The 24,628-nt window shown below is 46.5% G+C and overlaps 2 protein-coding genes across 3 annotated transcripts; one reads left to right on the top strand and one right to left on the bottom strand.

Moving 5' to 3' along the window:
* The first annotated feature begins 807 nt into the window (after positions 1 to 807).
* On the top strand, positions 808 to 10,617 carry CEP15 (centrosomal protein 15). 2 transcript variants are annotated; one of them, XM_062501016.1, is made up of 5 exons: positions 808 to 881; positions 2,255 to 2,335; positions 3,052 to 3,175; positions 7,874 to 7,948; positions 10,474 to 10,617. In XM_062501016.1, exons 2-5 carry the CDS (start codon positions 2,283 to 2,285, stop codon positions 10,615 to 10,617), a joined length of 396 nt encoding a protein of 131 aa, XP_062357000.1. In that variant the 5' UTR covers positions 808 to 881; positions 2,255 to 2,282. The 2 variants fall into 2 exon arrangements, with proteins under 2 accessions (XP_062357000.1, XP_062357001.1); XM_062501017.1 differs by lacking the exon at positions 808 to 881 and adding an exon at positions 1,393 to 1,445.
* Positions 10,618 to 21,990: 11,373 nt separating this feature from the next.
* Positions 21,991 to 23,909, bottom strand: FEZF2 (FEZ family zinc finger 2). Its single transcript, XM_062500850.1, has 4 exons — positions 23,124 to 23,909; positions 22,900 to 23,034; positions 22,676 to 22,808; positions 21,991 to 22,247 (listed from the first exon to the last, which is right to left on the bottom strand). Exons 1-4 carry the CDS (start codon positions 23,907 to 23,909, stop codon positions 21,991 to 21,993), a joined length of 1,311 nt encoding a protein of 436 aa, XP_062356834.1.
* Positions 23,910 to 24,628: the final 719 nt, after the last annotated feature.

The following is a 24,628-nucleotide window of genomic DNA, read 5'->3' as shown; positions in this document are numbered from 1 at the left end:
TTGCAGAAATATAAAATGGGAAAAAAATAGAAAATATAAAGAGATGAGAAACCACGAGAAACAGCTTCTGACCAGCAGTAAGAAAGGCTTGTGATAAGGTGTCTTAAACTAGGATGAAAGAAAGCTTACATAGAAAACATTTAGGCAATACAAGCACTTTCAGAGTAGCTTTTAGAAATCTGCACATGTGCATAAATATATATTGGGCACCAATGAAATGGATAAAAAATATTTTTCAGCTTTATCTAGCTTGGAATTTCTTTTGGTTTGCGTTTTCTGTGAAGGACAACACATTTACACAAAACAAAACAAAAAGGGTGGATTAATTGTGATTTTTTTATTTACTTGGAGTGTATTTTTATGTAAGTTTGCATATAAAGGACTGGACTGCCCCGGCAACTCTTTGGCTTTGAGGCCGGGAAGGAGCTCAGCTGTGACACACGGGCAGGACCGCACCGGAAGGTTTGGAAACCATGCGGAGAACCGGGCTCGTGCTGCCGGCCGCTCTCCCGACTCGGACATGGAAGGCTGAGGCTCGCACACAGGGAGGGACACTTGTTTTAAACGCAAATCCCAGCAGGAGCTCCGGAGACCCCAGCGGCAGAGCTCGGGCACGGCCCCAGCCTCAACCCGGGGCCCTCACGGCCCTCACCACCCCCTCAGACTCCCGCCCCGGGCCGTGATTGGCCCCGCGCCCTCTCGCTCCTCCAATCCCAGGGGCGGAGTCCGTTCCCGCCCCCGCCCGATCCCTCCCACCGAAGCCGCGGCTCGGCTCCACCTTTCCGGCCGTCTCCATGGTAGCGGGGGCGGGGGGTGTTTTAGGATGTCCCGGAGATCATTGCGGGTGGTTGCTTTCCTTTTCGAAGGCGATGATGCTAAAGGTAAACTAGCTGGTGTATTTGGTGATTTATTTTTATTTCCTGATTTATTCTCCAGTAATCGTACGGGCTGGTACCTTTCAACCAGACCGTCAATCCATCCCCACCCCCCTTTGCCAATGGTAGGGCGCAGGCGGTGCGCGGCCCCGCTGCGGCCGTGGCGCTGCCGCCCTGTTAGGGCAGCGGCCTGAGGCGGAAGGTGCTGGCCTCGGGTCTGGGCTGGCGGTGCCGTGCTCGGCCCGAGGGGCTTCCCTGGGGCTGCTGGAGATCCGGGGACTGCCCGCGGAGCTTCGTCCCTCAGGGCTGCCTCAGGCCTTGGCGTCCGCCCAGGGCAACAGCTGCCCCACGGTGCAGCGGGCGGAGGATGCTCAGGCTGGTGCCGGTTTGTCACTCACGATGGTGCCGGTTTATCGCTCCTGTTGTAAGCCACAGGCGCCCTTAAAAGACAGGAGGTGCGTGCAGCAGGATGCTCCGGCTTCTGTCGCCGGTAAAGGTGTGTCGCAAAGAGCACGAAGTGCCCCGGCTGAAGGAAGGAGCACTGAAGATGTGCGCTCCGCGTTAAACAAGGTGAAACAACTGGCCAGGTGGACAAAAATGTTTTCATAATGTGGTAAAACATACATCCCTAGAAGATGCACCCCAGCGTCAGCACAGGCCACTTGTAAATCGCTGGTTTCAGAGTTAGGTGTGACACATGATAGTGAGGAGGCCTTAACTAATGTTATCTTGATGAGCTCTTTTAGTTCTCCCACCCTTTGACATGAACGTGCGACAAGTTATTTAACTTCACCTAAGGTGGCGATACCGCAGTCACTTCTGAGGTGAAAAAAAAAATAGCCAAAACATTTGCAGTCTTCTGAAAAGTGATGTAGGATCCTGATTTGCATCAGTGAGCAGTTGATCTCCTTAATAGGTCAGAAAAAAATCCATTAAGTTCTAAACAATTTAAACATGGTTTCCTATGAACAGCTCCCCATATGTGTGTGAGAAGCATTTACAAGTATAACTGTGTTCCATGTAACGTGATAAAAGCCAGAAATCAGTAATGTAAACAATAATATACAATTTATGTAAGCACAGTGTGTGTGGCTGTAAGCATCTGAAACTCGAGAAAACTCACTGCTGAATCTGAAACTGAAACAAAATTTGTTTTCATAAATTATTAGAATACAGTAGAGTTTTCCTAAAGCATATTGTGAAGATTAGCAGTGTGAATGTGTTCAAAGCATATTGTAGCAACGTCTTGTGGCAGGTTTTGTGTAGATAGCTGACATATAATTTGTACAGCTGTTTAACCAGAATTTTTTAATACTGGAAAGTGGATGTTAATGTACCTCTTTAGAAGATTTTAGTTTCACTTGGTTTTCCTTTTATAGAGTACAAAACCGGGGCAAGCAACTGAGGATGTCATCCTCTTTGGCTCAGGAGGTTCACCTCGCTAGAAGACACGAGGAGATGTGAGTAGTTGTGCTCTGCCTCGCAGCGGTTTGTGTTGAGTCTTGTGATATTCTCCCTCCTTTCCCACGACCCTCGGTGCCAGTAAATCTGAGCTCTGCACAGCACATTGGTGCTTCAGTAAGGGGCTGGAATTCCAGGAGGTGGCACTCTTCCTTCAGGAACCATGGGAATCAGCGTCCTTGCCTGCAGTTAAGGGTATTTAGGTTGATGAGGTTTTTTGACTTCCAATGGTGGTACTGGTTTAAGATCTCCATTGTTAACCCATCGCCATTAAATTCCTGTTTGGGGAGGGTAATTGGATTCTCTCACTCAATGCCTTAATTATAGAATTGCTTCTTTGTTGCCCTGTAAACTCGAGTTGTGAGGCAAATACAGTAGTGATTCAGGCAAATTTGCTTTTCTTGTAACAACTGGTATGTGCCAATGAGCTAATGTAGTACTGATCAAGTCACCCCAACCCACCCTGTCTTTCCTTCTGGGAGATTCAGTGTTTTCTAAGTACCTCAGCATTTGAGGACTGCTGGTTGCAACATTACAGCTTTGTACAAGCACAGCAGGTGATGCCTGCCTGTACCTTTTCCCTCCCCCAGCACACCCACCCTGCAGCCGGCTTAATTAGCCCCATAGTTTTGAGAAAACTGGTAAGGTAAAAAGGTTATTTTCTAGCTCCTGAGCAAAATGTTCTACCCACTTAGCAAAATGTTTTCCTTTGTAGACTGTCTCAGAGATCAGAGCTGCTACAGCAGATGGAGACTTATCTAAGAGACAAAAAGACTAAAAAGACATGGCAAACTCAAGCAGCTGATGCAGCTCGTAAAAGGAATGCAGCACTTTTAAATGTAAGTTTCTGCAACTACCAGGAGCCGCATCAAAATGTCACGGTTATGTAGCTTAGATAATTAAAAAAAAAAAAAGAGAGACGTGTTTGCTCTATAGTTGTCATTTGAATTATCTTCTGTATGGTTGCCTCTTCTGGAACTTGCCCAAAAAGTATTAAATGACAAGCCTTTATTATCCGATGGCATCACTACCTATTTCCCCTGCCCTTCTTACAAAAGCCTCGTGGTGGCAGCTGCTACTATGTATTTTTCTTTTTTTAAGCACGTGTAGAGATGTAACACATGCTAGTACATGTCTGCCTGAGAGTATTTAGGGGGTCTGTCAGGACTCACAGCCCCTCTATGCTTTGATTCAAGACATGGGTTTGGAAATGGGCTGGCCAGGCTACAGTGCTTCAGGCCAAGGGTAGGACCTGTTCTCCTATACTGTGGCTAGGTTAAGTTGTGGAAGAGGTTCTCAGTTTAATATATTTCTCTAAAGAGATATAGAGTGACTTCAAGCATTTTACTTGCAAGTCTGTAAAAGCAGTTTTTGGTGTTTCTGGCTCTTCATGGGGGTGACACCGTTAATCATGTTCACAGCTGTTCTACATACCTGTTGTCATATTTAGGTAAGATTTGTTTCCTAGGAAATTAAAAAGATCTATGTTTGTGGCAGGGACTGGAACACTGAAAGGCTTCTCTGCAACCCCTAGCTCAGGCAGCTGAGTTTGAAGAGATGCACTTGACCACTGACATGATGCATTTGAAAACTGTGTGTCGGTTTTTCAGCAGACAGCAGAAAACTGAGCCTCCCGTGCCTTTTCTTTAAGCTCCTACTTATTAAGGGTCCATAATGCATGTGTTTTGTTTATTGAAAAAGTAAGTTTTACTCTAGAAAATTACAGGATTAATTTGTGTCACCAGAATTTCTTTTTTTTTTCATGCAGAGCCTGGTTCAGATTTAAAATGTTTGCATTTTGGATGGGTATAATTCTGTTGCATTAGAGCTTGTATTCAAATAGGAGGTTTATTTAGAGAGGGACAGACAAGAAGAACAGTTAGCCAGGAATGCCTCTTAACTATTCTGTGACAAAGAAGATTTTTCGACTTGGGATGGTGAACTGGTACCTTCTGGACAGGGGCAGTCAAGCCCCTCTTTATTTGATATAGTAAGTGTAGGTGCTTCACTGAGAAGCTGAGGACAAGTGGATGGTTTGGTTCTTTTTCCCTAGCTCCTACTCTGTTGACTTAGTAATTTCAGCCATTATGACTCCAATTTTCCATAGCCATTTTAGTTTAGATTTTTTACTTTTTAAATATAGAGTTTTATAAATTATTTGTGTTTATGAATTCATTCTCAGTTACATATGCAGGCAAACACAATAAATGCAGAGTATATTTCTCTATCCTGAAAGCTTTATTGTATTGGAAATGGTAACAATAGCTCAGACATATACAGAGTGTAAATATTTCTGCAGTTAAACAGATATTTGCTATCTTCTGTCACATCCTCAAAATTGTTCCTTTCAAGTGTCAAAAATGTTGGTGTTTGTACAGAAAAAAAGCAAAAACATATGTATCAAAACAAATTCTGTTGCAGGATAAAATAGCATAAATCAATTTAAATCTATTAATTTTATCCTAGTTTTAACAAGCATGCACTCCTGCAGATGCTTTTTGATAACAGAAGAAAACGGGGGAAAAAAATCTATGCAGCATAATATATGAGAAGCTTGAAAACAAGACTGATTAATGTGCCAGCTTCAGAATATTGTTCCTGATACCAGGCACTGTACATTTCACAGTTACCATGTGGAGAGTTGTTGATTTGGCCTACTCAAAAATACATGGACATGACGAAGTGTTATTTTTTTATTTGCATTTCTGGTTTTCTGCATGTAAGCAAAATCAGTTGTTTTCAGTGATAGATCATAGCGAAAGCCATTTTTCTTTCTCTGTGCTAGTTGGAATTTATGCACAGGAAAGATTTCAAAATTAATTTAAATTCTAATCAGTAGGAAGCAAGAAGCTAACCTTTTTTTTTTTTTTAATTGAAATTTTGACATTATAAGCATTTGTTCAGCATTTTAGCATAATTACCAGAGTATTTCCCTCAGTGTCTTTAGAGGGAGACTGCAGATTAGGGAAATCTGTATCATTTGGTGCTTATATAATGTTGTCGTAATAAAAGCAGAAATTAGATTAGTATTTGTAATCTAATTTATGACATTTGTTTCTCAGTGATATTTCTTGTGTTTAGAAATATGTATTACTATGCAACAGCTTGTAACATGAAATAGAAAAGAAAGAGTATGCTATATAGTAATTAGTACTGGAAAGGTAATTTAGAACAAATTTGCTTTCCTTCCCAGGCATGCAATTCCAGAATTATTTAAGTGTGATTGTGCCAGACTGATATCAATATAAGTGACAGCTGAATTTGGTCCCCTAAAAGCAATGCATGTGTCATGCATTCCATTTTACCTCTGGGGAAGGGTCTTGAATTGTTTTTGTTCCAGCCCTTGTGGTTTTAGGGGAAGCACTGTAAGATGCTCTCTTTTTTTCAGTACTGTGACATATTAGATTAGCTGGTTTTTTTCCAAGAAAGTTTATACTGCTGATGTATTTATTTTTATATTGATGACAGGGATTTATTTTTCCTACAAAGCTTACCAGTTGTGTAGACACACAAGAAGTGCCATCTAATCTTTCAGTAATTCCAGTTATTTTCTAAAGCATACTACACCTTCCAGCAAAAATTTCTTTCACTGTCTGTCATTAAATCAGTATTCTGAATGACAATAGAGTGCACAACACAAACTGGAGTGAGCAATGAAAAGACACATCTAATATCTAGGCTATGCCAAAGTGACCTTCTCTACTAAACATATATGCACAACTGCTGTCTCCTTTCTTGCCTGAAAGACATTCATTTCCTATCACCATAAACATTCCAGTTACTTGGCTGAGTCTATAAAGAAATAATTATTGATATTCTTCTTCCTTCCTGTTAAAATTCCTACAGTAATTAGGAAGAAGGAATCAGAAAGGAGGAAAATCCAGTGGAAGAATATGAGGTGAACGTTACTGAATGAGCCTTTATTCAGTGTGGTTTGTTATGGTGGCAACTTCTCCAGGCTTGGCCTGAGCCGTTCTGATACGAGCTTTGTTTGGTGCTGTTTGTGGTATCTGTTCTAAGTATGTGCAACAGAGAAATTCCTTGCTTAAACCTCTTAAATTCTGTTGGCCTCTGTTATTTTGACATCATGATTTCAAATGGCCTATGTCCTTTTTCCTGTTCCCTCTATATGTTTATCCCATTAGCTTTTTCTTACCTGAGAAGGGGCAGCCATTTGCTGCTTCTGAGAATTTGGATAAATCTGAGAATTCGTATACTTTTTCTCAGGCATTCTTTAGCTTCCTACAGTGGTATGGATTTTGCTGTAGAAAAGGGAGGGACAATTTTTCTTGGATTAGGTTTATAATTATGTACAAGAGAATATTGTAAAAGGAATTAATGAAATAAAATAAGATGAAGACTAAATTGAACAATCTGACTGTATACGTGTGGCTAAGTTAAACTTCAGCAAGGCTGCTTTTTGCTTTTATTAATCATACTCAACTGAGGTAAACTTGAGTTGAACACTGTTTACTTATTGATGTATTCAGACTGGCTATTATTCAATGCGAGTAATCATGTTTGGTCTCTCTTGTGGATATGCTCCTCCAGAATCTCACTCTTCTTTTCAGCAGCAGTGGTGGTGAATATTTGGGAAGTCCCTTTGGGGAATTTCCTCTCTCATTTAGTTTTTCTGTTGTACTCTTCACACCCGCTCTCTGCTCCCAACTCTGCCATCTGCTATACTTTCTTTCCCCCTCCACTCTGTTCAGCTTTGGCTTCTTCACACCCCACTCCCACGTCCCTTTCTGTCTCTCTTCATCTGCCCACCACTCAATCTCTTCAATGTTTGGGTATGGAACTAAGCCCACAAGAACAGGTCAGAACTTTAAAGGGGGAGGGTGGTTAGTTTGGGGGCATGCTTTGATTTGTTTGTTGCTGTTGATTTTTTTGGTTGTTTCTTTTTTAAATGATTCATTTGGGCTTCTGTGAATCCAGCACACATCCACTGGACAAGCAGAAACCCAAATACTGATTTTTTTGGTAAGAAAACTATGTGAGGTGCATTGTCATCCAAGCTTGTCTGGTGAACAGCTTGCTGCAGCTCTACATTTATGTGCACATGTTATGCATGCATATTAGCAAGTCATCTTTGTCTTGAGAAGTAAAGATCTTGCACATAATTTGCCTAGTTACTTTACAGTTACAGTAGCTAGAATACATACTTCAGACTTATGCAGCACAGAAAAAGATGTTCTATTCCCCTCTATTTCCTGAAGTTTCATACAACAGAATTTTATTTACACTGGTGTCCAGAGAGAACAGCAGTGTTCACAGCAAAAGCCTTACTTGGTTGTGAAATGTACTCTTGTATGAAAAAGGTGCAGCAAACATACTTAGCAGCTGTAGGGTGTTAGTCTAAGTGGTACAAGTTGTATTTCAGAATGACTAAACAAATACTTGTACTTCAGTGTTAATTTTTGAATGCTTTTCAGCTGTAATGGGTTTATTTAGTTAATTTAAATGTCTTTATATGTGTATTTTCCTTTTTAAATTCCCAGTACTTGTTTTTAAAATGTACTTTGCTTGTGTTCTAGGATATAGAGGCAGCAGAAAAAAGGCTGCAAGAAAGAGTGCATTTACTTCCACATCCCGATACTGTTAAGCTAGAAGTAAGTTCTAGAACTCTGTCTTTGCATTTATTTTCATTTGCTGTTTACCAAATATTTTGCCTTTTTTTTCCCCCCTGAAGCATGTTCTTAAAGTGAAAATAATTGATTTTAAAATCCAGTGACTGGTATAGCCAAAGGCCTGTGTACTGTGTAGCAAGCTGAACCTAAATTCTGGGACAAGGTCCCTAGATTCTGGAGCATTCTGGTGGAAATATCTATCAGCTTTCAGATCTATACAATCTTCTATTTTAAAATGAAGTCAAATATAAAAAAATTAATCCTGTGAATATCAGAAGATTACTGTGTTTACTATGTCAGAGCTATTTAATTTGTTTTATATGGTCATCCCTTTCTCAGTTTACCACAGATTGTCATCCTTACATTTCAGGGTCAACAGTTTATCAGCATGAACAGAGTAAATTTCCCATCAATTATTTTAGAGTTGTATGGAAGCTTATGAAAAGTACTGCAGCAGGAACACTCAGTTGTTTTTGTGGTTTTTTTTTTTTCCTTCTCAACCTGCAGTCCACTAAAGCATTAGTTCAAGATAAAAATTTTGAGCAGATTCCCATCTGTTTCTTGCCCCAGCAGTTTGTGTGCTGTGTGGTGGCTCAGGAGCAGAGTGTCCCATGTTGGTTTGGGTGCTGGGGCTGTGTCAGAGCAGGGCCAAGGGCAGGTTTCAGCACTGTCAGCTGTGAAGAGAGGTGCATTGTACCTCAGCTTCACACCTGCTGGACAAGTGTTGGCATGCTTAGGCTATTACTTAAAGGAGAGGCATCACTTCTTGTTCTGGTTACTGTTCAAAGTTTTCATCTGTCATTGCATTTTGTAAATAGCTTACTGTGACTGTGACAGGTTGCACACTGGGTATGCCCCTTCAGTGACTTTTTTATTATTTTTAGACATTTTTAGGCAAAAGGGTACATTCTTTCCTGAATACTTGTGCATTTTGAATGATGCTAAGGAAGATGCCAACCTACTAGTATTAAACATTAAACCTATTCTGACTGTGTTCAGAAGTAGTTTTGGACTGTTCAATGACTTTAGAGACACCTCTAGAGTTGTTTGGGTCAGTTAGTCCCATGGTAGGTGTGAAGCTGCTTTTACAGCAAAGTCTGCACAAACTGGAAGCTGCAGAGCAATTGCTCATGGCTGCAGAATGTCTGCACTCTGCTGCAGTGGTGAAATTTTGGAGAGAACAGAGTTACTATTTGAAGGAGAAGATCCTATTTCAGCTTTTTTTTTTTATGCTTCTAGAGAAGAGCTCTATAAATAGTGGAAAAAGAAAACTTTCTTTCATGGTACAAAATTCTTGTGCATGCTTTGTTCCAAAACACTTCTGAGCATATTTCACTCAGCCATATATGTGTCTGTATTAATATACTCTGAAAGTTATGGCTATAATGGATCCCCAGCTTGCTGAGTCGGAGTAGTTTTGTGTGACAGCACATATGCTTGTCAGAAAAGATTCTTTGAGTAAATCTGTTGAAGAAAATATTTTTGTAAATCTGCAAGAGCCGTAGTTATATCTGAGTTACATGTACGGATCAAAAAGATTAGCCAGGAATCTAATAGTTTGCAGGGAGATCTTCAGTTTTATGCTGCACTTCTCCTTCATTGTATACTTAAGTAAAGAAAAAAGGCTCACTACATCTGTATCATAACTGTTTTCTACTGCAAAATCACATTTTTCTGAATGGACATCAATGGCAGTAAATACATACATGAATGGATTAAAGTGTTATCTTAGCACAGTTCTTAGATCACATTATTTTGTGAGGAAAAAATGGTACCTGGCACTTAACATTTTCCTGAAAATCCTACAAACAACAGTTACCCTTAGGATACCAACACAAAAATGATGAATGATTAATAACACAGATAAATAATATTAAATTTATTATTCAGAGGCACAGTGATGAGGAAGAGGAAGGGTTAGATGATCCACAGTGATTCTTCTAGACCACACACTAAATATACATCACCTTTTTATTATTATTTTAATTTGTGATCCAAATACTGGAGATGATTACTTCATAAGTGAGTTATCAAGTCTAGATTTTTACCCAAATATTTTGAACTATAGTTCAGTGTAATGCTGTAAACTTTTCCAGGATAATAAATTTACATTGGTAAATGTGAAGTTTTCATTTCTAACATTTTTTTCCACTGCAAAATGAAATTCCAGTAACATACCTACTTAAATATTAAAGCTGCTTTTGGAAAAGTATGTAGTCATGGAAAATAGGTTATTAAAGGTACTGTAAGGTCTAAACTGATGTGTTGCTTACCACAAGAGGGCACATTCAGTCACTTTACAGCTTGTCGTGCAGAATGAAATATTTCCAAGCTGATATTTTGTATCATACAAGAGATTAAAAATTTCATGTGTCACGTATGTTGTTCTTTTCTGAATTGCTTTACTCTTAAAGTAAGATTTAATAATTCATTGCATTTCTGTATTGTTTTAAACTGGCTGACACAGATTTTGAAATTAAGTTTATTTTTTCTTATATCTTTCCCAGACTCTCTATTGGGCATCAATAAAAGAATCTCTTCCCAAGTGGGAAGAGTTTCTTTTAGGAAGAGCAGAAGTTCCTGTTGGCTTTGAGAAAACGAAAGCTACAAAGCAGAGCACAAACTACCCTGAAGAAGATTCACAGAAATAAACAGTTTCATTCTGTTTTGTAATTTATCACTTCATCAGATAAGATCATCCACGTCAGTCAACACAATATCATGCCATTAAACTGAAATATTAAAAATTTAAATGAAAATTAATTACATGGGATGATTTCATTCCATTGTTGAGTTGTGTACAATTCCTTATTTTTATTCTGTACTAAAGAAGCAATCCTCAAACAGGCTTTTGGGATCAAGAATGAGAAACACTGGTGTATAGATTTCCACCAAGGCAATTGGGTTTTCAGTGTGAGAAGAGTTTTATGTTATTTTTAATCCTCTGCTTCTACATATAAGTGCGATAAGTAAAGACAGATTCTTGCATTATCTTTCTTCACTTCAGTCATCTGTGCTGCATGCCTGTTCGTGGATGAGGGAGAAAGGAAGAATTTACTGTTAGCAGAAAAGGCAGGCTGTGCATCAGAGTAGCCTTGGTTTAGCACCAGGAATCTGTGCAAGAACCTTCACGACAGCAGTTGTAGAAGGAACAAACTTGAATTTCTACATCTTGTTTTCCCTCATTTTTTTGTCATTTCCACTTTCTTCATTCATACACCTCACTCCAGGCAGCTTTCCCCAACCTCCTTCTGCCTACATTGTATTTCTTGTCTAACGGGTGGGCGAACAAAACTCTGGGGCTTTTTGCTACTTCTGGGCTGCTCTTAATGCTATTTTCTTTCTGCTGATATAATCTACAAGTGAGAACGTTTTCTAAGGCATGAGAAGTTTAAAAGAAGCAAACTGAAAGATAACTGGCAGTGGCTGTCCAAGAACAAAGCATATAGAGAGGCTGAGGATATAATATTTTCGTTTTCAGCCACTGAACAGCTTCCCAGCTTCCTCCTACAGAGGTGCAGTATCAGTGAGTTTTAATTGTACCGAGCTAACTAGGTATGAAAATTTCACTGGTAAGAACTTGTGTCAGTTTGCTGGAAGATCCTTCCTGGTGTGTGACATAGCCTGCAGAAAATTAATCTTTCCTAAGCAAAAGAAGCCTAGAAAATATTAGTTTCTTGTATTGTTGAGAACCTGGACTTGATTCAACATACTGTTAAAATTTAATCTCCTGCAACAACATAATTCCACCCCTAACCTGGAAGTAGTGGAGAGGAAAAAAAAAAAAAAAGTACCTCTGCCTGTGTCTGAGGATATGAAAATGTAATGATTGCAAATATTGCTAGGCTGCTAGTTATCTGAGCTATGCATCTTCATACTACATAGAGAGACACCCCAGTATTGAAAAACATTATATCCCTATGCAGCATGAAGAATCACTGGCACAAAAAAATCAAAATTTTAGGTGCAATATAAAATTGTTGTGTATTTTCCACCGGAAGATGAAGACTTCATTTTAAACTTTTTCTATTGAAGTGTCCATTAAACTGATAACTTTTTACAGAAACTGCCATCTTAGAATTATCCTGTTGAGTGGGTGTTGGTGTTTGTAACAATAACGTTGTTTTCATAATATGTGATGGCAGATTAGCACGCTTCTCTGCAGTGTTGTTAACAGTTGTAATTAAGGAATAAACAGTAAAGGGTGTCAGTCCGATGACAATTTCATCTATAGTGTCACAATACAAAATGTCACAAAATATTAGAACTGTTATATAACTACAAAAATATCAAATTAGGCTTTCATCTTACAAGCTGAGAGCTTAAAAAAAACTTGGCATAGAGACCATTGCAATTTTATACCTACTCAGTGTTCTGTCACAAAGACAACTTGGTAATATTTTCTTCTGTAAACTCACAATGTGATTCTCAATCTGATTTAGTGGGAATTTGTATGGATCTTACAGTTGTAGAGCTCACATTTAAAAAGCAAATAACTGGAACTGGTTGTGCGCACAAGAAGAGAAAATCTATTATACATGATGCTCAGGATGAAGGGATGGATGAGCAGTTAGTTACTACCAAAGAATGGGATGCATCCTGTTCTTTGCATCCAAAGGGAAATCACTTCAACAAAAATCTGGGCCCCTAAGTACTTTATACATGCAAATAATCTGGGTCTTTATCTCTTCTGACTCAGCCTAACCACTGTGCAGATGCTTGCTGTCTCCTTGTCCTTGTGATTTCCCCTGGGAGGAGATCTAGGTGTGTGGACATTGGGTGCACAGGTGAGAATTTGGCAACGTGCATGAAAGGCACCTGCAAGCAGGGTTAGGGTAGTTACTGCAGTTAGGTGCTCACACAGCGTGCCTGAGAGTAAAATGAAATTATCTTCAAAGAAGGAATTTCATTTCATTTCCTGCAGCGTAACTTTAGAAGCAATAGGACAACTATTCCAAGGAAAACTATGTAGGAATATGTCTAGAAAAAGAGCAGAATGAAGATAAACTTTTAAAACAGCAATGTGTGTAGGTGACTGTTCTCACAGACAAGGGCCTTCATGTTGGCCTCTGGTTTGAAGCAAATAAATGCAATTGCCTGTGACTGTGAAATAGCACAGTAATAGGGCAGGGGCAACCCAGCAGGGCCACTAAAGGTACACGAGCAAGTGTCTGCTGAGCTGAGGCATGCAGTGGCAGGGACCATAATTATATGGGATCTCCTGTTCTACTTATATTTGTTAAGTTTGATTTACCATGGCTGGGCTAGCTTGATACTTGCATTTTTATAGATACAGATTTGAGAAAGATAATGTTAAATTTTAGTGTGCTTTTAATAAATTTAAGAATACCTCAAAGTGATTTATACTGTTGTGATTTAATATTGGTCTCCTGTGAGATCTTGAATGGGTATTCTTTACCAAGTCAAGACAGTCACCTTAAACTTCCTGATTCTATGTAGTTATGCTGCATCTTATCCCAAGCTTTTATATATAGATCAAAAAAATATAAAATGTAGAAATAATATCATCTATATCATCTGTAATTTCTTATTCATTATGAGTAAATTTTTTCTCAAAAAAAGAAAAAAACTCACCACACCTCCAAGAAAAGAAACAAAAGAGGAAATAGAAAACTAAGACAAGCAAACAACATAAAAGAAACCCCAAACTTGTTACTCTGTAGTTTTATATACAGTCTCTATAGTCTGCAGCTTGCCCTTTTCTGTTACAATCCATATATACATAAGGTGCAGTGGTCCTAGGGGCCTGTTGCTTCTTGTGCTTTTTTGATTGGTGGGGGACAGCAATTGAATAAAGAACACTGAAAAAACTCAAAGGTTTCTCCTGTTTGTAAGTTAGTCTTGGGCTATCTTGCAAGAAGAAATAATTGATCATATTTTTCCATTTTAATGCACAGATGAGTAACCCCAATACTAACCCAGGAGCGCAGCCTGTTCACCCATCTTATCACCTCTATCATCACATTCCCAAGCTTTTTACTTTCTCAGTTATTCTGGCTGTGGGGGCAGGAGCAGAAGGCAAGGCATGTTACTTTTCCCTGGCATAAGAAATTTCTTACTCTGCAGAATCTTTCACAAGACTATTAATTCAATTTGGGAATACATTTGAAAGAGTAAGTTAGTTTATACACATATCTGACACTCTGGTTATCATCTTGATTGTATTTATTTAGGGTCATCTTTTCATACAAGCTGGGAGCTAATTTTTAGGCAGAGCTTATAGTTCTTAATTTCTGTCTTTTTCATTCACATAGAGCAGGTTGAGGATGGAGATGCTCAGTTTGAGCTTGTTGGTACTGAAAAATAAGAAAACCAACTCTAAATGTACTTTCAGGGGTTATATCTGAAAGAAAACATTATTTACTCCATAATGGTAATTTTCATAATATTTTAATAGTTGTGTTCAGATGCAACTTGACCTTGAATATCACCCCAAATGCAAGCTGTTTTAACATATTTGTAATGCTAAGGTCTTTCATTACTGTGATATTCTCTTTGCTCAAGGATTATAATCCATGGATATACTGTGTTATAGTTGAAATAAAGCTTTGATCCTGTGGTCACTGCCTCTTGGATCTCAGTGTTGCATTGCATGTATGAGTTGGATTTAAGTTGGTGCCTGCTGCAGCCAAGTGTGAACAGCGAGTGGGCCAGTGATACTTTGCTTAGGTATGGGTGTTTATTTTCCTCTGACTCTGATATGAAATGTTAAACTGCTGAGTGAAGATTAAAATCTCTGAAGTTTTCTGAGGAAAAATCAAAACGTTAAGAATCCCAAATCGATTATTTGCACTCTTCCTATTGTTTCATAATGTGTGAGCTAAATTACTTCAGACTGCGATTACTAGGAAGATGTAGATATAAGATACTTCAACCCTTGCTAAGGAAACAGGTGGGGGGAAATGGTTCTTTAGTACATCCTCCTGCTGTGTGAAACTCTTTGTCTTTGCTATAAATAGGGTGATTTAATTTGGGAATTTGCTACTCCTTTTAAACACAGTTAAAACAGCTCTTGAAAATGCGCTAAGCTGTACCCGCTGTGTATGAACCCTTCCAGTTGTAGCTTTTACATTTTACTTACTTTGAATATGTCTGTTTTTAACGCATGCAGATAGAAAGTATGCTCACTTCTTCCCATAAGTTTTATCGCTGTGATGATGATCTTAAAAATAAATGTGTGGTGTTCTTTCCCCTCACTCTCAGACGTATCACCTACCAGAAAGCCCTATTAAGCAACAAAATAGTGTGAGACAGTATTTACATCACACTTTTGAAACAGATTCAAGCAGAGCCAGCTGCTGTAAGATTATTTTACAAATCTATTGTAAATTAATAAAAGGAAAGAATTGCCTTCCTTTAAGTAAATTGCAGTCTCCTTTACTAATTACCGTAGCTTGAAGCCGCAGTAAATAAGTACCTGCCTCACTGCGCTGAATGGGAAACGAGAAATGTAATTTTGGTAACCAGACTTGCCTTTCTTTACCCATTTAGTTCGTATGTGTTCCAATAGCTTCATTCACGGAGCTCTGACCGTTGCTCAGTAAAAGCTTCCGGAGGATAATGTGCTCAAAGTGAAGCACATGCCGGCAGCTTTGTTCAGCGCCGGCAAACCTGCGCGCTGCGCTGCGCTCCGCGGGCGCGCTCGCCCCGCGCCCCACCGGAGCGGGCTCTGCCCGAGGGGCAGCGCTGCTTCCAGCCGGGGAAACGCCTAGCCAAGCGACTGTGGGACAGGGAGAAAGGAGGGGACGGAAATAACCCAGACAAACCCAAGCCCGTTTCTCGGTGTGCGATGAGCTCGCTGTGGCGAGGGGGAGGACAGGCGGGTGCCGGCCGGTCGTGATCAGGGCGCGGGGACTGCACGTCCCCGGGAGCGGTGCGCTGGGAGAGGGAGCGGGGAGCGCGTTGTGTCCTCCCTCACTCCACGGCGCCGAAATTCCCAGAAAAGCTCTGGGCAGCGGGCTTGATTCCTTGGAAACGCTCGTAATAATAATGTTAACTGTAAAAAAAAAAAAAAAAAAAAAAAAAAAAAAAAAAAAAGAAGTGTCCGTAAATCCCTAGGAAAATGGTTTGTCTCTGTGTCCCAAAGTGTCGCGGTTCCCAGACAACTGAAAGCTGTGTGTGAACTACTGCAGCCGCTTTGCTCTATTTCTCGGACGTTTCTTTGTGTTAGGTTTCCGGGTACACTTGTCTTTTTCCTCTATAAATAGCTTTCTTTTGCTGGATTCATTGATAGATACGATAATCCAGTGTTGGTAATATCTCAATTCATTAACATAATGAATCAGAAGGAAGAGGCTGATAATAAATCAGAAAGCTTCTATTTATGTGAAATATCTTTGGCAACTGGCAGCAGTGAGGAAGACAGTAGAAGGAGTATCAGACTGTTACCGGGACCTCGGGAGCGCGGCTGCAAGTCTCAGGTGCTCTCTGCGGTTTAAGCTCCCGAGCCCTTCACAGGACAACCGTGACCATTGCAGCGGCGCTGATGTGGGAAAATCCCTGGCTCCCGTGGCCTCGGTCTCCCAAGTGGTTCAAAGATCCCATCTGATCCGAGGAAAGACCCCCTTGTTTCACATCCCCGTCGTGTTTGGGCTCCCGGCCGCCGCTGGCAGAGCAGCCCCGCGGGCTGGGACGGGGGTAGCGCTGCCCCCCGCCCACTGCTGTGGCCCCGTTTGTGCGCATTGCCCGCGGGCTGGCGCGGCCCGGAAGGGGCCGGGGACTCTCCGAGAGGCTCGGCGGGGAGCGGGGAGAGGCGAAGCGGGTCCAGCGAGGTCCCCACTCCTTGTCCCATCGGCTGGGAGTACTTCTGCCCCCGGATCAGATCTCTTTTAAAGTTGGTCATCAGCCTGCTTCTTCTGCCAACGCAGAAGACGGAAGAGATGCAAATATTTGTAGAAGTCAAGTTTTGTGTTGCTTCGGGCTTACACATCTAGAATTCTGGGAGCGGACCTTTCCTGTGATCTGTGTCTGACTGCATTTTGTCCCCACTGGAGACAAAAAAGTGCTTCGGGGTCTAAACACGCTCTTACCGAAGTCACTTTAAAGCAGAGTTTAAGATCACTGGTGACTGGAAGCCCGGGCATTGAACAGCTATTCTTGCTCCCTGGGGAGCACGCCCGAGTCTCGCTGAGGGCTGACCCACGTGGCTCAGCTGCAGCTTCAACACCTTACTAGGAGAGGCAGCCCGTGAAACAGAGCACAGAAGTCTAAATGTACCCTTTTCCTTCTTTTTTTTTTTAATTTTTAATTTGAGGACACGTGTTGCCCGTGATTCAGTTAATTAAGCAATTGCAGTAAATCACTGAGATAAATACGAATAACACGAGGTTACGGCTTTGGGCTAGGCGGGGTTAGCAGTAAGAGTAGGCTAGGAGTGGGGTTAAAAGCTGGGACAGCGTCACCTGGAGAATCAGGATGAGTGGTAGAAAGCAGCTGGTAAGAGCTTTCTCCCTCCCCCTTGTGTGTGTGTCTTCACTAAAGCCCCGTGGTGCTGGTGATGGTCAGCACAGCCCCGTACCTGTGAGAGGGCCGGTGGGGAGGATGGCAGCAAGGGGGAGGTGAGAGGGCAGCTGCTTAGGGCAAAGCTGTCCATGCTGTGAGGTCTGTTTGCAGGAATCTTCGGGAGAGGAAGGCCATGGGGTGACCGTATCATCAGGCAGTAACATCCCAGGACCGCAGTCCAAGGGCTGGGTGCCTTTCCCTTCTGGTGGCCCCTTCTGCCTGCACAGCCCCAGGATCTACCTGTCCCTTGCCATCCCAACTGCACGTGGTTCTCAATGGGTCTGAAGTAGCCGGGCAGGCTGCCGGGAGCCCTCGCTGTGGCTGCTGTCGGTGCCGGCTGAAGGAAATGCCTCCGCTGGGACCCGCCGTGCCGTTTTTTCCCTCGGAGGCCAGGGGAGCTGCCTCTGGACTCGTAGTGTTTCTGTGGATGGTAATGCAGCCCCGGCTCTCTGGGGATTTGTACCCAGGGTACAAATTTGAAGGGGTTAAGAGGGCACCTGAGGAGAGAGGCAGGAGGTGTCAGGGGGGTGGGCAGGAGCGCAAGGGCTGGCAGCAAGAGCCTAAAAGAGCAGAAGTCCCTGATCCAACCCTAGGAGGGTGAGGCCCATGAAACCCGTCCCTGGAGGGGACCCTCGTGGGTGACATTCGGGTGGGCTGGCACAGTCGAGACCAGCAGGCTTACTTAAAAATCATGCAAATACTGCCGTAAAACGGCTTAAAGCGGCAGGATAAGTCCTGCGGGCACCTGGGCGTCCTGGGGGACACGGCGGTTTGGGAAAGGCATGCGTCAATTTAGCCCTGGTGTTGACTTAAGCGAAAGTGCTAAGCCATTCCTAAACCTAAGTCAATACGGACTTAAGCCAAAATTGTTATTAACGAGCTCTAATCTGATTTAAGAGCCTCCGAGCGAGCCGTGTCTACACGACGCGCGTTGCCTTGCGCTGCGCTCCGCTGTGCCCGCTCCCCCGGGGGCGGCCCGCAGCCGGGGCAGCGGCAGGGGAGCAGGAAGGCGGATTTCGGGGAGAGCCGGGCCGCCGTGATTTGGGATCACCGGTGATCTTCCTACGCGAGATAACTTCTTAAAACTGTACCCAGCTCGGCTGCCCTGGGGTGGTTCGGGTCTGTGCAAGCGTCTCCAGGCCGGGACTGCCGGGCCCCCTCTGCCGTCCCCGCCCGGGGGTAGCAGCTCCTCTCGCTCGGAGAGGGACATGCCAGTGCATTTCTTCCCCCGTCCCAGTGGGGCAGTTGAGCCCTCCACTCCACCCCTCACTGGGGGCCTTTCTTTTCTTCCCCACCAGCTTTGAGCAGCGCTGTTTCAGATTGGCCTTTTTATGTTTGATATAAAGAATAGTTGTTGGCCAATTCCATCTTTTCATCGCTGCTCTCCAGGCCCGGGTCCAAGCGGCTTGTCAGATGCTCATTAACTCCCCCTTTGGCTCTTTCCAGTGTGTCTCCTAAGCTCATTGTGCCAAGAACTAGCGCTTCTTTCTCTTTACATGGCTCCCTTTCTCTGCTCCATCAGGGAGACAAATTACTTTCCAAAAGGGATCGCCAGGGATGGTTTAATGAGAATTTCTCCAGCGCTGGCCGTGGAAATCAATGTAGTTAACATTCGGTGCACTTAATTGGACTTTTCTCTTTTGCCTCCTTCAAAAAAACTCTGAAGCTATCCTGTTAATCTCTCATTTGTAATCAATTGTGTTGACTAAACAAAAGTCTAGGTCGTCCTTTCTTCCTGTCCCAGACAATCCTTTGTTGCCTCTAAATGCCTCATTCTTGAGTGCTCCTGGTCGTGTAGATGGGTCCGATTTTTGACAGTTCATTATTGCGCTTTTGTCCATTTAATCTCCCTCGCTGTGTTTTGCATGTGCATGCCTTAATGAGCTCCGTTGGCAATTAACATGTTTCTAGCAGCAAACTGGTTGCTCAGACGTTTGGAGAGCGGAGTGCAGGGAAAAGGGCAACGCAGCTGCCTGTAGGTTGGTCGCTTCCCGGTGCCCGGCGCGGTGCCGGGACGCACCTGGGAGCCGCCCGGTGCCGGGGAAGCGCCGGGCCGGGCCGGGCGGGCCGAGGGGGAAGCACGGAGGCTCTGGCACGTCTGTCTCTGCGCAGAGGCACCTCTAACCCTCCCCCCGAGGCACCGGCACCGCTCAATCTGTTGTGTGCGCGGCTGCGGCGCCGGGGAAGGGGTTTTTGTACGGGTTTTGTGTTATTGAGGCTTGCTGGCAAGAGTGCCGAAGTGTGAGCAGTCGTGGACAGCAGAAACATCTTGTGAGGGAGAAGATAATTGGAGTCTCTGGCGTGTGTGTGTCTGACAGAGCCACCCCTCCCCCGCGATCCGCGGCTTGTGTGTGCCGGGATCCGGGCGAGAGCCCGGGGGGGTCCGGGGCCGGCCGGTGGCGAGCGCGCTGCTGCGGCCCCTTCCCAGCGCGTCCGAGATCGGGGGAAGCCGGAGCGACAGCCGGTCCGGGGAGGGCTGCCCACCGCCCCCAGGAGGGGCCCGGTGACCAAGCCCACCGGCGGCGGCGGACACGGCACTTCAGGGTGCCCCGAAGATGCCCTTAGCCGTGACGGGGATGCCGCCCTCCCCCCCCCCAGACGGCTCTGTAAACGACGCCGCTCTTTATAAAAACGCGATAAAAACGCACTTGCTTAATTCCCTTCCTGGGAGTGGGTTTCGCACTGCTCTCGCCCATCAGAAGAGCTGAGGAAGCAGCCTGCGCGCTGTCTGTGGGGCCCTCAGCCGAGCCTGGCTCCCGCTTTCGGCTCCCGGCTAGCAGCCCAGACCTCTTTCCCGGCGCCCGAGGTGCGGAGAAAGCGGCGCTTCCCCGGCCCAGGCAGCGGGACTGGCTCCGTGGGCAGCCCTCGGGATGCGCACGCCCCGCTCCCGTCCTCCGGGACCTCGTCCTGCCATGGCCTCCCCCGGCACAGTGTCCTCACGGGGAGAGGGGTCCCTCCGCTGTCCCCGGCCCGTGGGTTGTCCCGCCCCGTCTGTCGCGGCGGCGGGAGAGCCAGGCTCGGCTGTTGAGCCGCAGCCCCTTCATTTGCGGGACCATTTCCCCCTGATAGGGTTTCCGGAGCGGTGAATTATCAGTGATGGGGTTTGCATTTTTTCCCCCCTATTTAAAAATTTCCTTTTAACCTAAAACTCGCCCATTTTTTTTTAAACAAATTCGGTCATGATATTTCCCCGCTACCAGGACCACTGGACATTCTTTTTCGCTCAAACCGTCAAAGCGCTATTTCAGACACTGGAAAATGCAAACCCCGAGAAACCCTAAAATCGCCCCGTCTCTACAGCGGGGCCCGGAGCCCCGGCCCCAGCCCCCAGCCCGCTCCTTTGAGTACGCGGAACATCGCAGCCTAATAATGAATCCAGAAACACGGAGCGAGGGGTCGACTCCCGTTCCTGCGCTCGGCGGCGAGCTGTGCTCGTTCTTGCCTCCCTCTATTTAACCACTCAATTAAGCGGAGAAAGGTGAGCTCCCCATTACGCCGTCCCCAGGCATTTCGGTGCCTCTCTCGTTCCCCTCTTCATTGGCAAGCCCAGCCCGAGCAGCACGCACACGCCCGGCCTTCTCAATCTCCTTTCTCCGCTAGAATAATATTGTTCCTAACGACGTGGCCGGAATAGACACTTGCGTATTAAAAATGAGGGAGGGGGGGAGATGAGAAGGGAATATTTAGTGTAATCCAAGTGCTTGATTATCCATATTCTGATCACAAAGAGTTTCTGAGGCCTGCTGGGAGTGATTAGATTAATGTAATGCGGTTTGAAGGGTCTGTGTTTTCTCTCTTAATTTGGGTCATTACTCGGAAAGCAAGCGTGAGATCATTTTATCTGCATGCAAGGAAAGATAGTCATTCAGGAGCGGTTTAAACACGCCGTAATGAACCGACCCCGAAAAGCGGCGCTGGGAAACTCCGAGCCGCCCCTTCGTGCTGCCGGTCGGGGCCGCGCAGCCCCGCCGGGGTTCCTGCAAGGGCTCTGACCCCGTTCCGGGGGGCGACAGCAGCCCTCTGAAGCCGCCCGGCTCCCTCCCGCCCGCATTCTGCTCTTCGGCTGCTCGCGGCGCTCGGCGGGCCCTGGAGCGGCAGGGCCCGGCTCCCGCAAGCCGCGCTCACACGGGGATAGCGCCGTGCACCCCGTTCCTGCTGGGAAATGAGACACCTGCGACGGGCCGGTTTATTGTCCCATGATAGATATAGATATAGATATATTCCTCACTTATTCGAGCGTACATTTAAAATGGAGAGTTACAGACACGTATAAAGAGCGCTGTCCTGGCGCCGGGCGGGGGCGGCCAGCCCGGCCCGTCCTGGCCCGCTCCGGCGGCGCAACGCGCCGTTAAATAAGATTCCTCTTATATACAACTGCGGCTCGGGGTCGCTTGCTACCGGCGGCTGAGCTCGCTGGGAAAAGGACAGAGAAGCGAAGGCTGGTTTGGATAAATAGTGCTGGCCTGGTTGAGCAGGTCCGAGTGTGGCGGCGCGCCGGGCCCTTAGCTCTGCCCGCTGCGCCCAGGGTCCCGCGGCGGAGGAGCGCTGGAGACGCTGTCGTGCAACTTTCGGACGTGCTTCTTTAAATCAAAGTTTCTGCAAAATCCTTTCCCGCAAGTGACACACGTAAAGGGCTTCTTGTCATTGTGGGTGTGCATGTGGAAAGTCAAGTTATAGATCTGGTGGAAGGCTTTGTTGCAAATGGTGCACTTGTACTGCTTCTCTCCGCTGTGGGTCAGCTTGTGGTTCTTGTAGTTGCCTGCCAACGAGGAAAAAGATGGAAAAGGGAGTTACCCGAGGGTGCCCGGGCCGCACGGTGCACAGGTAAGGGGAGCATTAGGAAGTGTCTCCACCCGCACCCCCGTCCCACTTGTCAAACTCGGTCCTCGTCAGCGCGGAGCAGCGCGCAACTGGCATGGCACAAATGAGAGGCAGGGTCAACCCGGTGACCCGCGGCAAACGGAGGGCTCTGGATTAGGACCAAGGCCCGGCACCTTTCATTTAAAAAGCATTTAGGGGGAACCATCAGCACAGCGCCCGGCGATGCGGCCCAGCTTAGAGGGAAAGTAATTGGGAGCGGCGGCGGATCTGCCTGCGCCCCTCGCTTCCCCCAGCCGGGCAGGGCTCGCCATGTTTAATCCCCGCTAATGATGGGCGAGGGCCCCGTCGCGTCCCGGCTCAGCTCACCTTTCTGGTGGAAGCCCTTGCCGCAGAACTCGCAGACGAAGGGCTTGTAGCCGGCGTGGATGCGGATGTGGGTGTTGAGCGTGGAGCTCCTGTTGAACGCCTTTCCGCACTGGTTGCACTTGTGGGGTTTCTCCTACACCGGGGTGCGAGAGGCCCGTCAGTGGGGGCTGCGCGGAGAGCAGGGGCGGCCGTCACCTCCCGCAACCCGGCCGCCCCCCACCTACCTGGGTGTGGATGATTTTGTGCCGGCACAGGGTGCTGGCCTGGCGGAAGCCCTTCCCGCAGACCTTGCAGACGAAAGGCCGGGCCCCCGTGTGCACCGGCATGTGGCGGGTGAGGTTGTAGTGCGCGTTGAACACCTGCGGGGAAGCGCCGGGAAGGCGATGTCAGGCACGGCCCCGCCGCCGCCGCCCCCGGTTCCCCCACCCGCTGCCGGCGCCCCCCTTACCTTGCCGCAGACCTCGCAGGTAAAGTTTTTGGGCTTGCCCTCCGCCGCCCCGCCGCCGCCGCCCCCCATCTTGGCGTGGCCCTTGGGGGGGCCGCCGCGCTCCGCCGCCGCCGCCTCCTTCATCACCTGGTCCAGATGTCCCGGCAGCCGCTCCTTGTGGGCGAAGGGAGGCGGCGGCGGCAGCTTCTCGGCCGCCAGCCCCGCCAGCTTGGCATTCTCCAGCAGGAAAAGCTTCTGGTGGGCCGAGAGCCCCCCCGGCGGCGGGGCGCCCAGCAGGCCGGCCGGGAAGAGCTGTCCGTGCAGGAGGTCGGCCGGGTGGTACGCGGCGTCCAGGTAGTTGAAGTAGTAGAGGGAGCGGGGGGCAGCCGGAACGGCCCCTGCCTGGTGGATGACCTGCGGCTTGATGAGCCGGCCGCTGGGCTGGCCCAGGGCGAGTTCTGCCTTGCAGCAGACGCCGCAGTTGGCTTTGCAGAGCCCCGCACCGCCCCGCAGGCTGCTCTTCCACAGCTCCGAGTAGTTGAGAGTCTTGGAGGGCAGCTCGTAGCCCAGCGGCGGGATGGGGATCACGCAGGGCAGGGGCGAGCACAGGCTCAGCGGCTTCTTGCCTGGCTCCGGCCCCGGCCCGCCGTGCCGCTCCTCGAAGGCCGGCTTGGGCTCCGACGTCTTTGCCATGATCCGCTCGATGGAGAAGGCCAGGGTCTTGGAGGGGTTAGCGGTGGCGGCTCTGCCGTCGTGCCGGGGGCAGGAGGAAGGCATGACCGTCTCCAGCGACCCCGGGCTCGCCATGTCGCTCCTCCGTGCGGGAACTTGGTGTGAGCAGCGACTCGCTCCCGCGCTCGGCTCTGCATTCCAGAAAAGCCAGGAGACAAATCAATTTAATAAGCACCTTGTTCTCCCCCCCACCCCACCCCCCACCGGCACCCCCTCCCTATTTACATTCAAATGAACATATTCAAGAACAATGGCACGTAGGGTACCAGATTACTGCTCATTAAGCGGAACACGCTAAAGTAACATGCAAGCTAGACCTTGTTAGTATTAAAAAAAAAAAAAAAAAAAAAAAAGGAAAGAAAAACCTCCCCCAGCCCAATGCCACCCAGCCGAGCCCCACCGATGGCCACGGTCCGGGAAATGCGGGAGCAGGGGCGGGGGGGCACGGCGAGGGGCGGCGGGGCTCTCCTTGGGACCCCTTACCTTTGCCCAGCGCCGGCGAGACTCATCCAAGCAGCGCAGCGTGGCCACAGTCACATTTTGATAGCAAACATCTTCCTGAGCGTCAGATCACGGTCTCGAACATTTAAAGCTGACATCATATGAAGTCACTTCGAGCAGAATGACATGGGGATGCCACCATGGATCTTCCCCAAGCCGAGGCGCCGGGCTGGAGCGCGGTGGGTTGGGGCAGAGAGAGGAAGAGGAGCCCCCCCTCTCCACGCACAATTTCCTTCCAGTTTAAGACGTACAAATCGCTCGTGTGCGAGCTGGGTTTTTCCTCTCTCTCTCCC

This window comes from Cinclus cinclus, chromosome 12 (genome assembly GCF_963662255.1).
Source record: "Cinclus cinclus chromosome 12, bCinCin1.1, whole genome shotgun sequence".
NCBI classification, from domain to species: domain Eukaryota; kingdom Metazoa; phylum Chordata; class Aves; order Passeriformes; family Cinclidae; genus Cinclus; species Cinclus cinclus.
This window is presented reverse-complemented; position numbering and strand designations above follow the sequence as displayed.

Bases quoted from the DNA above. Each gene is read 5' to 3' on its own strand.
- CEP15 (XM_062501016.1), top strand. From the start codon at position 2,283: ATGTCATCCTCTTTGGCTCAGGAGGTTCACCTCGCTAGAAGACACGAG. The intron at 3,176-7,873 runs GTAAGTTTCTGC...CTTGTGTTCTAG, and splicing joins GGAATGCAGCACTTTTAAAT to GATATAGAGGCAGCAGAAAA. The intron at 7,949-10,473 runs GTAAGTTCTAGA...TATCTTTCCCAG, and splicing joins CCGATACTGTTAAGCTAGAA to ACTCTCTATTGGGCATCAAT.
- FEZF2 (XM_062500850.1), bottom strand. From the start codon at position 23,909: ATGGCGAGCCCGGGGTCGCTGGAGACGGTCATGCCTTCCTCCTGCCCC. The intron at 22,809-22,899 runs GTAGGTGGGGGG...ACCCCGGTGTAG, and splicing joins ACAAAATCATCCACACCCAG to GAGAAACCCCACAAGTGCAA. The intron at 22,248-22,675 runs GTGAGCTGAGCC...CCTCGTTGGCAG, and splicing joins CAAGGGCTTCCACCAGAAAG to GCAACTACAAGAACCACAAG.